The sequence below is a fragment of the Mirounga leonina genome, unplaced genomic scaffold (genome assembly GCF_011800145.1).
Source record: "Mirounga leonina isolate KUSES-001 unplaced genomic scaffold, KU_Mleo_1.0 Mir_178, whole genome shotgun sequence".
NCBI classification, from domain to species: Eukaryota; Metazoa; Chordata; class Mammalia; order Carnivora; family Phocidae; genus Mirounga; species Mirounga leonina.
Window position 1 is genome coordinate 11,102,996 of NW_023270464.1, and position 17,935 is coordinate 11,120,930.

The 17,935-nt window shown below is 37.9% G+C and overlaps 1 protein-coding gene across 2 annotated transcripts in view; it reads right to left on the reverse strand.

The window, feature by feature from the left end:
* The window catches only part of LRRC28 (leucine rich repeat containing 28), a 165,611-nt gene that overhangs the window by 146,242 nt on the left and 1,434 nt on the right, over window positions 1-17,935 (reverse strand). For both annotated transcript variants that reach the window (XM_035024037.1, XM_035024036.1), the window contains exon 2: window positions 15,396-15,623. In XM_035024037.1, coding sequence (XP_034879928.1) covers window positions 15,396-15,563 — 168 coding nt within the window. In that variant the 5' untranslated portion in view covers window positions 15,564-15,623. The remainder of the gene's footprint in view (window positions 1-15,395; window positions 15,624-17,935) is intronic.

A 17,935-nucleotide genomic window follows, 5' to 3' on the forward strand; every position in this document is an offset into this window, starting at 1 on the left:
CAAACATTATTCTAATCTTCCCATGAGAACTTAGTTAGCTCTTTCGAGCTATACAGCTCCACACACAATTAAGCACGGAATAATGTTTCTCCTGCTAATGATGCCGTTACCCTATCTTTATTAACAAGTAGATACACTGTTTTTATTTAAAAATAAGCAAGTTGACCTTAACAAAACTGTTCATTAGAATACTGGGGGGGGGGGGGAACACCCAACCCCTTATTAGTACCTGCCCAAAAAGCCTTGACAAGTAAGCAGCACTTTGCACGGGCTGTGGCTGACACCTACTGGTAAGCATCACTGAATTACTTCCTATGAAACTGGTTAAAAATTATTTTCTAAATTAAGCCAAAATTCTCATCACTAAATCCCACATTACACTTAGCTAAATAATTTTTCTTTCCAAATAATGTAAAAGTAAACTTCAGCAAGCACAGTTAAGCATATAATTTACCTCTAATTTTGAATCAATGAAGTTTTACTATACCCTTTTAAGAAAAATTGCCAACCCCCTTAAATGGGGATGTTTTTCAATTGTGTATCTTGGAACCAACACTTCAAATATGTTGCAAACACTATGTTCAGTGATGTTATCTGGCGGGCACCGTGCACCACCAATTTTTTTTTTTCTTCTCCTTCTGGGCACCTGGTAGGATTGCATTTTTCTCTTCAAGCTGGATATAGCTAAATGATTTACTTTGGTGAGTGAAATTATATTGAAGTGGTAGCCTTAAAGAGCCTGAGCTATAAGAACTAAAATGCACTTAATTCATGACTTTGAGAGGTGTTGTTACAAAAACTAGAAAGCTTAGTGAGTGTATTGTGCTGGTCTGTAAATTAAATGTTTTTTTTTTTCCTTCAGTACCAAAACCTAATTTATTTTTTTTTTTAGTTAAAAAAATAAAATTTTGAGGTGAAATACAAAAAGTTACATAAAAGTTCATAAAGTTCACAGTGACCACATGATGGAAGCTTTGTCAGCCTTCATCCTTGACTATGGATACCATAAACCAGAGTCCCCAAGCAATATGAGAGTCATGCAGTGTGAGTAAAAGAAATAACTGTGCTGTTAAAAACCACTAAGATTCAGGGTTCAGCAAAACCTGCTCCATCCTGACCTCTAAAAACACATTTCAAATAAGTCATGAATTAAATGTATTTTAGTTTTTACAGCATTTATAAAAAGTCAAATGAAGCTGGACCTCTCACACTATATACGAAAATTAATTAAAAATGGATCAGCAACTTAAATATAACCGCTAAAACCATAAAATTCACAGAAAAAAATATAGAGGTAAATCTTTATCATTGTGGATTTGGCAATGGATTCAGAAATAGGACACCAAAAGCACGAGGAACAACAGAAAAACATAAATACAATGGACTTCACCAAAATTAAAAAACTTTTGTGCAACAAAGAATATTATAAGAAAGTGAATTATACTAATGAAGTACTGTATGGTGACTAACATAATTTAAAAAATACATATCAAGTACAAAAAAAAAGGAATTACAAGAAAGTGAAGACAACATTTAAAACAGGAGAAAATATTTATGAATCCTATATCTGTTCAAGGTCTAACATCCAGAATATATAAAGAACTCTTACCAAAAAACCCCCGAACAACCCAGTTGGAAAATGGGCAAAGGATTTGAATATTCTCTAAATATATACAAATGGCCAACAAGCACATGAAGAGATGTTCAACATCATTAGCATTAGGGAAATGCAAATCCAAACCACAAAGCAGTACCATCTCACACCTACCCACTTCAACCCACTGTAATAATAATATTTTAAAAACTGGAAAGGAATGAGTGTTGGTGAGGATATGGAGAAATTTGGAACCCTTGTACTTTGCTGGTAAAGTGGTTCAGCAGTTCCTCAAAAAATTAGAGTTACCATATGACCCCATAATTCCACATCTAGGTACATACCCAAAAGAATTAAAAACAGGTACTCAAACATGTAACTGTAATCCATATTCATAGCTGCACTGTTCACAACAGCAAAAAGGTAGAAAGAGCCCAAACATCCATCAGTAGATGAATGGGTAAATAAACTGTGGTATGCACATGCAATGGGTACTTACTGAGCCATAAAAAGTAATGAAGGCCTGATATATACTACAACTTGGATGAACCCTGAGGACACTATGCCAAGTGAAAAGAAGCCGGACACAAAAGGTCACATATTGAATAATCCCATTTACATAAACTATTCAGAATAGATAAATCCATAAAGACAGAACACAGATTGGCGGTTATCAGGGCTGGGGTTTGGAAGGGGATGGGGAGAGGCTGCTTAATGAGTAAGGGGTTTTAGTTTGCAGTGATGGAAATGTTTAGAACTAGACAGAGGCAGTAGTTGTACAACTCTACGAATGTACTAAATACTACTGAACTGTTCCCTCTAAAATAGTTAATTTTACATTAAGTTCATTTCACCTCAAAAATTATTATTATTTTTACTTATTTGAGAGAGAGAGCACAGTCGGGGGGGGCAGAGGGAGAGAGAAAAGCAGACTCCCCACTGAGCAGGGACCTTGGGGTTGATCCCAGGACCCCAAGATCATGACCTGAGCCAAAGTCAGACACTTAACCAACTGAGCCACCCAGGTGCCCCTTTATTATTACTTTAATAAAAAAAGTTAATGAAGTTTTGGTATTGAAGGAAGAAAAGCACTTCATTTACAAACCACCACAACATTACTCAACAAGCTTCCTAGTTGGATCAGTAATTTGATGTCACTGTTTCCAAGCAAGTATACTGGTGTGAGTTAAGTACTAGGTGACTATATGGGAACAACTAAGGTAGACCTCTTTTGCTGCCAATAGCATAACCCATTCCTCCTTTTGTATTTCTTTTTTTTTTTTTTTAGATTTTATTTATTTATTTGACAGAGAGAGAGAGACAGTTGAGAGAGGGAACACAAAGCAGGGGGGTAGGGAGAGGGAGAAGCAGGCTTCCTGCCAAGCAGGGAGCCCAACGCGGGGCTCGATCCTAGGACCCTGGGATCATGACCTGAGCCGAAGGCAGACACTTAACGACTGAGCCACCCAGGCGCCCCCTTTTAATATTTATCATAGAGCAGTATTTCTCCACAGAGGAGTCAGACACTAACTAGCATGCTAATGGGAACAGAGAGGTAACCAGCACACCCTTTCCTCTTCCGCAGTCCTATAAAGGCTTTCTGGAAACCTGTTACCATTTGCTCCCTAATGTCTTTTACCATTTACCCACTTGTCTCTTGGTTCACTTCCTATTAATTACTCATTTTCCTCTTTTTTAATTTCTCTCCAAATAAACTTTAAGTGACCCAAAAAAGCATCAGACTTGCTTAAACGCTTGTCCTATTTCCTTGGTGTTTCCTGGAGACAGAAAAACACAGTGGATTCTCAATACTTGCATCTACCAACATCACATCTCTGGTGGTTAAGTTAATTTCTTCTGAAATGAGCTGCACAAAGGAATGGTATTACCTATTTGAATTATCCTATGAAGCACTATATAGTTTTGGGGGGGCATGTAGGGGAGGAAAGGGGTTGCTAGAGAGAGGGAGAAGAGGTCGAGAAGAAATGTGCTCGAGAGCATTAACAGCTCATTAACCCATCTTGCTAAGAGAAGACCACTCCTAGCAGGGGCTGTGCAATCACTGATAGGTCAAGGACCACTGCAAATTTATATATGTTTTGTAAGCTACCACTGACATCCTGTTTCCCAGAAAAAAATGTAAGTGACTATGCTGTGCAAATATGCAAATGCAAATGTAGGTAATCTATTCATAAGCAATACAAAAAAGATAACCCAAAATATGTCAGTTTTATGGGAAAATACTAATTTTGATTATTTGGAAATGTGAGCATAACATCTTTAGTTATTTGTTTTAATGTATCCAAAAGGAAAGCAGTGAAAAATCTGCAGCAAATACCCAAATTTCTTAGAGTATGTCTTCCAAAATAATCATAGGTATCTTATGTCCCGCGTTCGTTAAAAGAAAAATTCCATTGGAAATTCACGGAATGCTTGAATACAAAGCATTACAAATATTAACAAAGTCACTTCAAAAGGGAAAGAAAAGGGGCACCTGGGTGGCTCAGATGGTTAAGCGTCTGCCTTCGGCTCAGGTCATGATCTCAGGGTCCTGGGATCGAGTCCCGCATCGGGCTCCCTGCTCCTTGGGAGCCTGCTTCTCCTCTGCCTCTCTCTCTCTGTCTCTAATGAATAAATAAATAAAGTCTTAAAAAAAAAAAATCTAAAAAAAAAAATTTTTTTTTAAAAAAAGGGAAAGAAAGGGAAAAAATGAGGTACAGAAAATTTTTCAAATATGTGGACAAATTCTTTTGTTTCTGAAGTTGTCTTTGAGGTGCCTAAAAAGAACCCTGAGATCATCTTTCTTCCCTGCTTTGCACTACAAATATGTAGCACTAACTATAGTTGCAATTGGACTTCCATGACAAAAATAATAAAAATGACATTAGTGATTTTTTTCTTTATCAAGTTTTTATTTAAATTCCAGTTAGCTAATATACACTGTAGTATTAGTCTCAGGTGCAGAATTTAGGGATTCATCAATTCCATACAACACCCAGTGCTTCTCACAAGTGCCCTCCTTAATGCCCATCACCCATTTCATCCATCTCCCTGCCCACTTCCCCTCCAGCAGCCCTCAGTTTGTTCTCTATAGTTAAGAGTCTATTTTCTGCTTTGCTTCTCTTCTTTTCCCCATGTTCATGTTTTCTTAAATTCCACATATGAGTGAAATCATATGGTATTTGTCTTTCTCTGATTTATTTCACTTAGCATAATACACTCTAGCTCCATCCATGTCATTGCAAATGGCAAGATTTCATTCTTTTTGACTGCTGAGTAATATGCCATTGTGTATGTGTGTGTGTGTGTGTGCGCGCGCACGTGTATACACAACACATCTTCTTTATCCATTCATCAGTCGATGGACATTTGGGCATTATTGATTTTTTTTTTTTTTTTAAGATTTTATTTATTTGACAGAGAGAGACAGCGAGAGCAGGAACACAAGCAGGGGGAGTGGGAGAGGGAGAAGCAGGCCTCCCGCGGAGCAGGGAGCCCAATGTGGGACTCGATCCCGGGATCCCGGGATCATGACCTGAGCTGAAGGCAGACGCTTAACGACTGAGCCACCCAGGCGCCCTGGGCATTATTGATTTTAATGCATTCTTTCTCTTCCCCAAACACACCACTGGTCCAACAGAACTTTCAGCAATGATAGAAATATCCCCTATCTTAACACTGTCTGATATGGTGGCCACCAAGCATTTAAAATGTGCTTATAATGACTAAGGAATTGTATTTTTAATACTGCTTCATTATAATTTAATTTAAACATTAATAGCTGCATGTGATTGACAGCTATCAAATCAGTACAAAATTTGTTTCTTGATACTACCAATTTTTCACATAAACTCAGCTCTTTTAGATGTAAAACATGAAAAAGAACTACTTAACTGTATGAATGATAAATTTTTAAATTATTTTTCTTAGAAATGATGACATTTATTTGGCATTCATAGAGGATAAAATTGTCATGTTCTTAAAAATGAAAATAAGAATATTTTAGGTATCTGCAAAACTGCAAAGGTTTTACTGCCAAAATGTAAAATCTCAAGACTGATATTTTTTACTTAGCAAACACCCATAGAGAAAATATGCTAAAATTTTTAAAGACTGTATATCCAGTACATTTACAAAACTGAAATAGGCATTTGGATTGTGATAAAAATTTAATTACCAAGGAAAACATTTTTCAAAAGAAGAAAAACAAAAATTACTGAAATGTCTCAAGTATTAATCTCAACAATATTTGTTTAAAAATGCAAGTTACATAAATATCATAAACAAGGGTTGAAGGTTAGAGAATCATTTGCCCCTACTTTCTATTTTTTTGAAAACCTATTTAATATGCACCCAATAAGTATCATTTTATGAATGGAATTCTCAAAGCAACAGGAAAGTACACACAAAAAAGAATATTGAACACTTACTCCCATAAAGCCAGATGAAACATTAAAATTACACCTAGCATGAATAATTCTGTAAGACTAAGACATAATTGTTTATTGTGTGGGGGGGGGAGATATCTCAAGCTCAATGTATATTTCAAGTGTCGCACTTATATATGTATTGGTTGACTGATTTGATGGGGCTAACATTTAGAAACTGGTATCTCATTTTTAATGCACAGATGCCTCATTTTAGTATAGTGAATGCTTGAAGATGAATTTCAACTTGTGGAAACACATACATAGCAATGGCTTTTGAGGCTTCTGCTTGCAAACAGAACCCTTCCAGTGCACAAGTATATGGTCTCATGTAAGGGGAAGACCTCTATCCCTGCCACCTCTTCCTAAACCCTCTCTTCCTAACTCCCAAGGCAGAGAACTGAGTCACAAAGAGTAGGCTAACTCATGTTCCCCATATTTTATTTAAGAAAGCATAGAATGGTACATGTTTTAAAAACATTTCTATCAAGAAAAGTTACATGGTGGATCTGAAAGGTAAATTTCACAGAGGTAACTAAGAAAACTCACTTAACATGGAACACCTCAATACTCCTCAGTGAATAAAGAGGGTTAAAATTTAACTAGATGGTGCTAGGCTAGAAATGGGTCATCAATAAATACCTGCAGAATGAAAACGAAAGACTGACCAGATGACCAATTAGGAGACCTGGTATTTGCGCTAACTGGACGTAAAAGTGGCTTTGGACCCATCCATTAACCTCTTCTAAGCTTACTTCCCTCGAAAAATTGCCTAAATTATCTATAAAGCTCCATCTAGCTTTGAAATTCTATGATTCAATAAACAGAATTAGGTTATAGGTCAGACATTCATTTTCCAAACTATTTCAAATACTTTGGTAACTATTTGACAGGGAACTACTGTCAATTAACCAGTAACAATGAGGGGGAAAACAATGAAATCTGAAAATCCAGTAGGAAAAGCAGCTTTGATTTATAATAAAACTTATACTCTTCAGGTATATATGGATTACTAAGACAGGATGTATTTGTAATGAATGTTTTACAGGACTGTATCACATATTACACATCAGCATTAAAACACAAACACAGCATGTGAAGAATACTTTACCACTTGACATACCATTTCCACACATTCAATTTAAGAAATGATTAAGGTGCAGGGCACCTAGATGGCTCTGTCAGTTAAGCATCAGACTCTTGATTTCAGCTCAGGTCATGATCTCAGGGTCGAGAGATCAAGCCCTACACTGGGCTCCATGCTCAGCAGGGCGTCTGCTTGAGATCCTCTCCCTCTCCCTCTGCCCCTCCCCCTGTTCCCTCTCTCTCTCAAATAATTTAATATTAAAAAAAGAAAGAACTAAGATGCTTTTAAATAGAACTAGCTCAAGGACAGAGCAATTGCAATGATTATGGAGGCCCTGCACCCCGGCAGTGGTTAAATCTGGGAGGGTCCAACAAGTTACAGAAAAACAAGAAGCCCCTTATGTTGGAATTCAAAGTGAACCAAACAAACAAAAACAAAACTTAATTCTTTCTCCCGATTTTTCTGCCACACTTGATGGCAGGATGTTCTTTTACCATTTCCTTACTGTTTTGCCTTGAAGGTGTCCTGATGTTCATTTAATCCAGATCCTACTCTTACCAAATTCCAAGGGGGTGGAGGGCACAGCTATGTAACCTTCCCAGACATTGACCCTTTTCACCCTCAACCCAGCCACCAGCTGCAGGAGCCACCAATGTCAACATAAGGGCAGGCATCACCATCATTGTAAATCAAATAGCTAGACGCACTGATTAATACAACTTGAGAGTTAGCTAAGATCTTAGCGGTACTATATTCTAACAATCTCATTTTTAGGGTCTTTAAGATTTTATTTATTCATTTGGCGGGGGGAGGGAGCACAACCGGGGGGGAGGGGCAGAGGGAGAGGGGATGCAGACTCACCCCTGAGCAGGGTAAGCTCAATCCCAGGACCCTGGGATCATGACCTGAGCTGAAGGCAGCCGCTCGACCGACCAAGCCACCCAGGCACCCCCAATAATCTCATTTTAATTGATTTTTTTATTGTAAAAATAAGTATTTAGTGAAAAAAATATAAATCAAACTTAATAGAGTCTTTCCTTTTTACTCTACATACTTAAGTAAGGCTCTTTCTCTTCCAGCTCCCACCGCCACTCTCTTGCCTGCCCCCCATCCACAACTACTATCACTATTAAGTTTGATCTATGCCCTTTTTAGTGCCTTAGTTTATTGTCTATAAAGTAGGGATAATAATAGTGCCTACTTCACAGGATTGTCTTGAGAATTAATTAACTTAATACATATAAATTACTTAAGACAGTACCTGGAACTTACTAAAGACTCAAATTATGTTAGATCATTTTATCAGATTTTTACCAATCCCATACTGATGAACATTTAGGTTTTCACAATTTTTCATTCTATCCAATGCTGTGATGAACATCCTGGTTCACTTGACATTTGTTCCACTGTGTAAATTCTTACAAGTGAAAAATGCTGATTCAAACACATACTTACGCAAAATGTTGCCAGATGTGGTCAAACCACCCACCAAAAATATTCAGCCAATTCCACTCCATCTGATAGTAAGAGCATCTTCTTAGTCTTCCACATCAAGTATCTTCAACACTAGATATTAGTTTTTGCTAATCTAATAGGAAAGGATGATCAATGTTTTACCTTCTATTGGAAGTTAAACATCTTTTTGTGTTTTGACTATCTATATTCTTTTATGATTGGCCTGTTTATATTTTATAGGGAAGGTCAAGAATGTCTTCTCCTGGGTCCTGCATTCTCTGTGTCTTATGTCCCATCCCAATTTAGGAATATGAACAGACCTCTTCTTCCCCTTAATCCCAGCAGGATATCACTTTTAAGTTCTCTCTTGTTGCATAGATTAATTGATTAATCAAGATCTATCTGCTCTTATTGCTCAGACATAAGCCAAACTCCCCTCTTTCATTAAAATTTAATGTCTCTTCCTTGTCTATTCATATTTATAAATAAAACTGGCAACTGGTGAGAGTTCCATTAGTTTTTGGGTAGGTCCCCAGGAAAACCTCCTGCCTGCTATTCTCATTAAGAGAAGTTGGCAGATCCATTCAATGATTTTGCTTCCACATTGAGATTTCTTTTTTTCCCCTCAATAAAAGGCTCTTGTGGCCTTTTATTTTATAAATGAAAAAAACTGAAGTCCAAAGAGGTTAAGCACAAGAACCTGGGGGTCTGTTACCTCCTAATATTAGGTTTTGCTACCAAACACTGAAACACCCCCTCCCTGAGACTGCAGTCCTCAAATGCTTCCACTGCTGATTCCCTCCCTTCATGAACTCCCAGGTTAGAGTCAGAACTGGTGCTTGCTGCTTCCAAGCAATGTTCCAACAATTAGAAAGACTCCAGCTTCTTCTGGTGGGGGAACTGAGCAGAGAAAGGAGGAGGCTTCACCTCAGCCTCCTTCATCCTGCACACTCATATCCGGACTTCACCTGAAACTTCTCCACAACTGAAGTCTCCCTCTACAACCACGTATCCCATTCCCCTAGATGGCTGACTCAGTCATGCCCAATACAATTCTTCAACGTCAGTGGGTCCTTTGGCCCCCTCTCCATTCTCCCTGTCCATTCACTCCTCCTTTCTTTGCCTCCAAACCAGCTCACATTCCATATTGCATCTCCATGTCCCCAAACACTCCTGCCAAATTCCTGAACCTCCTTAGTCCCTCTGCACTTGTGTTGTATCCACCTGGAAAAAACCTAAGTCTGCAGGAATGCAACAGTCCACTTTCTTCATACCTCAGAGAGTTGGGTACTGCAGGAGAAAATCCCCTAAATAAGCAGATGGTTCCACCATAAGCCTAGCAACCAACAGCCTGCTGACTAATGCCAACAATCCTACTACCTTTCTCTAGCCAAACTGCCATGTGATTCTTCACATCATTTCAAACCTGCATTCTCTACAAATCTTCAGTCCCCAAGCAGATGGCCTTGCCGGGCAGAATGTAGAATTCTCATGTCAGCTGTTCTCAGTTAGTGGCTTTCTATTCCACCCTGTGGTTTCCTAGACAATCCATACAGCTCCTTGGAAGGGAAGGAGGTATGGATTGGGCAAGACTCTCGCCTATCCCGTCCCCTAAATAAGAATAATTTCAGTTCTATCTATTTAGTGAACTTTCTGAATAAATGGTTCTGCTAAAAGGAGTCTGAAAACATTTACTAGATCAACACATCCCACCCATGTCGGGGTTGGTGTAGAGAGCACCAATATACAAAGCAAACAGAAGGAGAGCTGCTCTGGCTGAAGTGGAGACACACTACTGCTCCATCTCCCCATAATTCTCCACCTCAGCTCTATTTAGGAACCCTCAGGCTCTGAAGAACACATTTAAAAAGAAAAAAAACTAGAAACACTGCTCTACGCAAAACAGGTGCCTAGACCTGTCCCCTAAACCTTCTGCCACTGAGTCTTTCCCTTCAGCTTGGGATGTCAACAAATGAAAAATTCCATGCGAATCCCATAAGAATTTGTTCCAAATCAGTGCCTTGAAGAGTACTGGGTACACAGTAAATACTCAATAAGTACATGTTGAATGAATACTTTTCCTCCGAAACTCCTGCCAATGTCATTCCTCAGTGTCAATGCAAACAGTGTCTTCTTAAAAAAATCTTCTACAATCCTGCTACAGAGAATTAGATTCCGTATTCTACAAATGTTGGGCAATAGGCCAGGCATAGGGATACAGAATTTAAGACAGAGTCCCTGCCCTTGAAGGCTCTCAGTCTGGGACTCTTATACCTGTATTAATAGTCCTTATCTTAATCTACTTTATATTCATTTATTTATTATTCAACAACTATGTGAATACCTGTCACATGACAAAGAACCTATATCTCCTATTCTAATTATCTTCTAATTTCCACGAAGGTAAGACTTCACAATTCTTGAGCTGCATTTAAAATAATTATAGACAAATTCTTTAAAAACATTTTCTAAGATAAATGTTAGGAACCAAAATCATGTTTCCTAACTACTACTTATTCCCCTATTAATTACATAACTGAATTCCTATATAAATTGACTAATATTAAAAAAAGTTTTAAGGGGTACCTGGGTGGCTCAGTCAGTTAAGCAGCTGCCTTTGGTTCAGGTCATGATCCCAGGGTCCCGGGATCCAGCCCCACATCAAGCCCCACATCAGGCTCCCTGCTCACAGCGAGAAGTCTGCTTCTCCCTCTGCCCCCACCCGGCTCTCATGCTCTCTCTCACTCTCTCTCAAATAAATAAAATCTTAAAAAAAAAAAAGTTTTAAGATTTCTCAGTTATACAAATAAATGGTAATATTGCATAATGAAATACAGTTGACCTTTATGTAACACAGGTTTGTAATACACGGGTCCACTAATAACACGGATTTTTTCAATACAGTATAATTGCAACTGTATTTTTTCTTCCTTATGAATTTTTAAAGATTATTCCTTATTATTTTTAAGACTATTATTTCTTTGAGAGAGAGAGAGTGTGTGTGCGTGAGAGCGCATGGGGGTAGGGGAGAGGAGCAGAGGGAGAGAATCTCAAGCAGACTCCCCACTGAGCATGGAGCCCACATGGGGCTTGATCTCATGACGCTGAGATCATGACCTGAGTTGAATTCAAGAGTCAGATGCTCAACTGACTGAACCACCCAGGTGCCCCCTTAATAATATTTTCTTTTCTCTAGCTTACTTTATTGTAAGAGTACAGTATATAATACCCATAACACGCAAACTATGTGTTAATCAACTGTTGATGTTATTGATGTTATCAGGAAGGCTCCAGGTCAACGGAAGGCTATTAGTTAAGTTTTAGGGGAGTCAAAAGTTGTATGTAGATTTTTGACTGAGCAGGGGGTTGGCACCCCTAACCCTGGCATTGTTCAAGTGTCAACTGTACTGATAAAAAGTACTTTAAAATGGGGTGCCTGGGTGGCACAGTTGGTTAAGCATCTGACTCTTGGTTTCAGCTCAACCTGTGGTCTCGGGCTCACGCTCAGCCTGCTTCAGATTTTCTCTCCCTCTCCCTCTCTACCCTTCCCACTTGTGCTCGTTCTAAAATAAATAAATAAATCTTTTTTTTAAAAGTACTTTAAAGGGGCGCCTGGGTGGCTCAGTCGTTAAGCGTCTGCCTTTGGCTCAGGTCACGATCTCAGCGTCCTGGGATCGAGCCCCGCATCAGGCTCCCTGCTCCGCGGGAAGCCTGCTTCTCCCTCTCCCACTCCCCCTGCTTGCGTTCCCTCTCTCGCTGTGTCTCTCTCTGTGAAATAAATAAATAAAATCTTTAAAAAAAAAAAAAAGTACTTTAAAATGTAAAATGTGCCTACCATAGACCCATTAATCCTACTTTTAAGACCTGATCCTACACACAAACACACATGCATATATAAGGATGTATATGTATCTCCTGGCCTAGAGGTTAATGGAATGAGAATACCATAAAGTAAAAAGAGAAATCTGCAAAGAAATACGTGTAGTATGATTCTTTTTTGTTGTTTATAAAGGGGATAAAGTATATAATTAAATAAATACAAGCAAAGCAGAAGGACACAACCAAACTATTAACATTGGTTACTCCACAGTATAAAACTGGATGAAGTGACAACTACTTTCCATATGCTCCTTTATATTCACTGATATTAGGGCATGTATCATTTTTGTATTTATAATATGAGAAATTTAATCTTTTAAATGTATAAAAAAGGCTTTTGCTGTGTTTTAGTTTTAATATGGCATTCTCTAAATTCTGAGTATTTAACATACAATCATCCTGCAAAATATAAACCACTGTGCTATGCCAAGCACCTTGACGGGGGAAAGGAAGAAGGGCAGAGGTGGTGCATTAGTGACTTCTCTTTTCACGGAAAGGCTTCATAGAGTGAGGGGTGGGGAGAGAAGGAAGGGGGAATGTTGAGGAGAAAGGATTTAAACACAATAAAACAATGTTAACAAATAAATAATAAAACAATGTGAAAATGGAAATTACTGGCAGATTCCCGAGCTTCCTTAAAAAAAAAAAAAGGGGGCCAATTAACTCATAATGGTGTTAAGATACCATCTGTTTCCAATAACATGTTTTGTTTTGTTTTTCCTTTGGACATATTGTAGTTGTTAAGTCACACTCCAAAAACCAAATCTTCTTTGGGAAATATACTTTATCAATAACACCAGCAAACATTCTAAAAGCCTGAAGTCACGAGTTTAGAGCACTCTAGGGTAAGTATTACTTCATCTGCTTTCAAAACCTGTGTGGTAAGCCACTCCTAGGCTATACTGGGTATCAGTAGCGTCAGGGAATGGGATGGCCGGGCTGCTACGAGCCCTACCACCCTGATACCTGTATAGCCCTCTACAATTTAAGATTTTATTTTTATTTTTATTTATTTATTTGACAGAGAGAGACACAGCGAGAGAGGGAACACAAGCAGGGGGAGTGGGAGAGGGAGAAGCAGGCTTCCCGCGGAGCAGGGAGCCCGATGGCGGGGCTCGATCCCAGGACCCTGGGATCATGACCTGAGCTGAAGGCAGACGCTTAACGACTGAGCCAGGCGCCCCAACCCTCTACAATTAAAAAGCTCTTTGATACACATGAACCAAATGCTCCAGCTCATTAAAAGGCATTCAAATAAAACACATACACCTATCATTGTAAATATATGCAACAATTTAATCTCTGATGGACAAAAAGGTGGCAAAGCATGAACTTGAAGTGTGTGCTTGTGAGCCATTATGAATTATCGGTTACAACTGTAGAGCTGATACCCGAATATTTTCATAAATTGAAAACTGCGGCTAAGTGCCACAAAACCAAAAGCTCACTGTAACTTTTATAAACAAAGGTTGATTTCTTTGAACAAACTCTACTCCAGGGGACTTTGACTAAGAGTTAAGAAATAATGCACTCACAACTTTTCCTTTGTACATCAGTAACAAACAAGGGAAAATCTGGGCTATAATCCTTGACAAATTTTATTTCTCACAACACTTCTTCCTCAAAGGGGGGGGAAAAACACTTAGTAAATGTGGTTTCACCTCATGCAATGATGATTTTGCTAAAAGGATTACTATAATTGTGTTATTAAAGTTTGATTAGTAAGATAATTAGAATTTTAAAACTGAAAAATCTACTTTAAAAAAACTTAACTAGGCACTCAAAATAACATATACGCCAAAATGCCAAACACTAAAAATGAAAGGCGTATTTCCATTTACTATCAGATACAGCAAAGATAAACAAATTTTATGTTTTCTACTCATTGGAGGTATTTTAGATAGATTAAATAAAACTTTTCCACAAAAACACTCCATCTAAATGAAGCCAGTAAGGCATACTTTCAGATATTTGGGATGGTCCAATATAGAGAAGGAAATGAAAAATAGGTCTGTTCACAAAGAAACAAGTCATCATAAAAGGAGTAAGAATAAGAATTCACGTGTAAGACTCAAATGAGGTTAAGTGATAACCAGAAAAGACCACATAAAGCACATACATTTAAACCAGAGACCAAATTTTATAGTAAGAGTGGGAATAAGACCAGAGTAACACATTCTCTTGAAAAAAATTTTAAATAGTTTTTTTAATCTGATACGTAATAAAACTTAATCTTATATGTAATAAAATATTTAATAAAGTCCTATATGTAATAAAAAATCAGGTTATAATGATAACTATCTGCTTATTCTTACAACATGAAGAGTGAATCAAATGTTGCCTCTGTGGCAAAAATTTTTTCAACAAACTGGACGATAGTCCAATTCAACATCACTTGATTTTCACAGTGCAATCATAAAGGTTTTTTGGTTTGGGAGGATGTTTCTGTTATGTTTTTTTCCCCCCAAAGAGAAAGGCTACATCAAGCTTCCCAAATGCCTGTCTTAATATTTTAATCTTCAAATCATCTCTTTTTAAATGCCTCTAACTCAGGGTCATTCATCTATGTTGGCCTTTCTCTTCTTTACTTTTTAACTGGTCCACTGGATATGGTAACATCCAAAAATCATCTAGGAAGCTTATCACACAAAAACAGCAAAGAGAGATGCACAGGCTAAGTGAAGTGGGGTTTTGGAATGGAGACTAATTCTATGAGTGGTACATTTACTGAATATTTTGCTTTCCTATACAACTCTTCCCACAACCCTATACTGCAGGGACTTGGATAATGAATCCTCAGCTAATGAGAACCCCCTGTATTTGCATTTTTATCACCTGTTTATATAACAAGAGGGGATGTACATCTTGCTCTGAATATCTTAGGATATGTAAACTATATCTTGGTCAAGCCCACATTATAAATGATTTTTTTAAATGCAATATAATACTGTACCAAGGTTGTAAGGGAGTTCCTTTTCATATAGAGCCTCTCCAAGTACTGTAGTCCCTCATCTTTCAGTAACTCCAATGGAAAATGGTGCAGGTTCCTATAATTTAAGAACAAATTCTTGTGCTTTTCCAGCCTTGCCACAGAGATCGTCTTACAGAGTTCAGATGCCATGACTGAATATATCCCATCAGGCACACTGCAGCACTACATCTTGTCAAAATTGGTCCATTTCTAAAGAGAACAAGAAAATTGAATAATTATGATACTGCTCATATGCATTACCAAATAAACCAGTTAGCACATATAGCTATTTGCAGACATTAAAAAGAGAATTACACATTCAATGCCTGTATTTTTCTTTTCTAACAACTAAGTTTGTCACACATATTTAGATTAAAATGAGCAACTATTAAAAATGCCCTCACTATTTAAGCTTACTTAGCACTTAGCAGCAACAGTCCTAACTGAAAAAAATAGGTCTTGAATTTGAGACAGGAATGCCGAACAGAACACAGACCAGTTTCATAACCTGCAACCAAAGCAAGCTGAAAAATCAGATATAGCAAACCCATTTCCTTCTTGAACTACCTCATTTTATGTTTAGCTTAAGGTATTTCAAAAATATTGATAAACACATATAAAATATATCTAGATCACACTGACAGCTTCATTTTCTTCATTTCTTAGTATATTGTCCTATATTCTAATTTTCTCTTTCTTTTATCTCTTTGGTTTTTTTTTTCTTTCTTCCTAGCTTTGTAGATTATCAGAAGTAGTAAAGAAGCATGTCCAAGAACATATGGTTTTATTATTTCAATGGAAGAAGAAATACTGACTAGGAAATAAGAACCTTGTATTATTACAATCTTTCCAGGCCTCAGTTGCCTAACATAAAAACAATGGAGATAGCAATTTATTGGTAAAGTCCAGAACCCAGAACAGATTAAATTCCCTCCTAGCTCTGAAAGTGACAGGGTAGGAAGAGAAATAACATTTGCCATCTTATCAACTAGGCACAGAGCAGAAACAAACTTCATTCACAATCACTTAACATAAGAAGAAACAAACTCAGAGCTTCAATAATTTGTCCAAGGTCAAAGAGCTCATAAGGGATAAAAGCAAGGATTTTTTCCCCCCTTGGGGTAAAGAGGCTGTCCAGTTATTTTAAAGCCTGGATTCTTTACATACATAGACTCAAAGGACTCCACAGGATACTAAGGAAATGTGAAAACACTAAAAAGTTGAGCTTTGTTCAATGACTCTACTCTCATTTTCCAGGGCATCCTTTCTCAAACTCCCCAACAGAAAGTACCTTTCAAAGAGAATTTTTTTTTTTTCTGAAGAAAAACTATTTTCACTGGGAATTAACACCAAGTTAGTGCAAAATGTAGTAACAAGCTTTTGATAAGCAGTTTTGATAACTTTTTTGGTTATTTTCTATTATTTCCAAACTCCAACTCCTAGCTAATAAGAAAGTACTTGCCATTTTATCTAAAAGAGCAGACAACATGGAATAGTCAGTAATATCCCCAATGCAACATGAGAATTCAAAACTTTCCCATACTGATTCTACCTACACACCTACCTATTTTTATGAGACATATGTGACTTTGAGCAACATACTCAATCTTTCTACATCTTAATTCTCTCACCTGTAAAGCAAAGGGGAACTAAACTAGAAATAATATCAATGATTCTGTGTGGAAAGAGAAGTTTCCTGGGTTACAATTCACTCAAGTAGTAAACTTGAAGCAGGTTAGAAGTCTCACAAGTGCCTCAAACTTAACACATTTTGATTTGCATCACCAATCCGAATTCTCCCCAGTGTTTCTCATCTCAATTAATGGCACACACCTCTAACCACCTAGCTGTGTAAGCCGAAGAGCTGGAAGTCATGAATGATTCCATCCTGTCCTGCATCTGCCCACTCCAATTTGTCTTAAAGCTGGTGGTTTCCAGCTCCGAAATACATCTCAAATCCATCCCATGTTTCCCACCAGCCAAAAGCCACTGTCACCTCCTGCCTGGCCATCTGTATTACCGGTCTCTTGGTGTCCACTCTAGTCATATTCTAATACCTTAATCAGTTAGCAGGGAGCCTTTAATTAAATACAGTAAATCCCATACCTCTCTCAGGTAAACTCACTCCCTAGTGCACACATATCAACTAAATACAGCCTTCAAAAGCTTTTTTAGAAAATCAAACTCTCACCAGGCACTGAGGGCTCCTCACAATCTGGCCCCATGCACCTACCTCTCCAGCCTTATCGGGCAGCACCCTCCCTGGCTTCTCATCAAGCTCCTGGGCTTTTCTAGGCCTTTTTTCCAGTCTCTTTCAAGAGCCGAACTCTTCACACCACTTGCTGCTCTCATTTAGCCTGGAAAGCACTGTCCCGTTAACTCTGAGTTTCTAAGTAAAAATCACTTCCCTATCCGAAACTATTCTCCTGTTATTCTTTCAGAGAAACCTATTTCTTTTATATGTAGGGCTCCTCCCAATCTGTAATCTAAATATTTATTGGTGTACCCGTCTATTGCCAAAC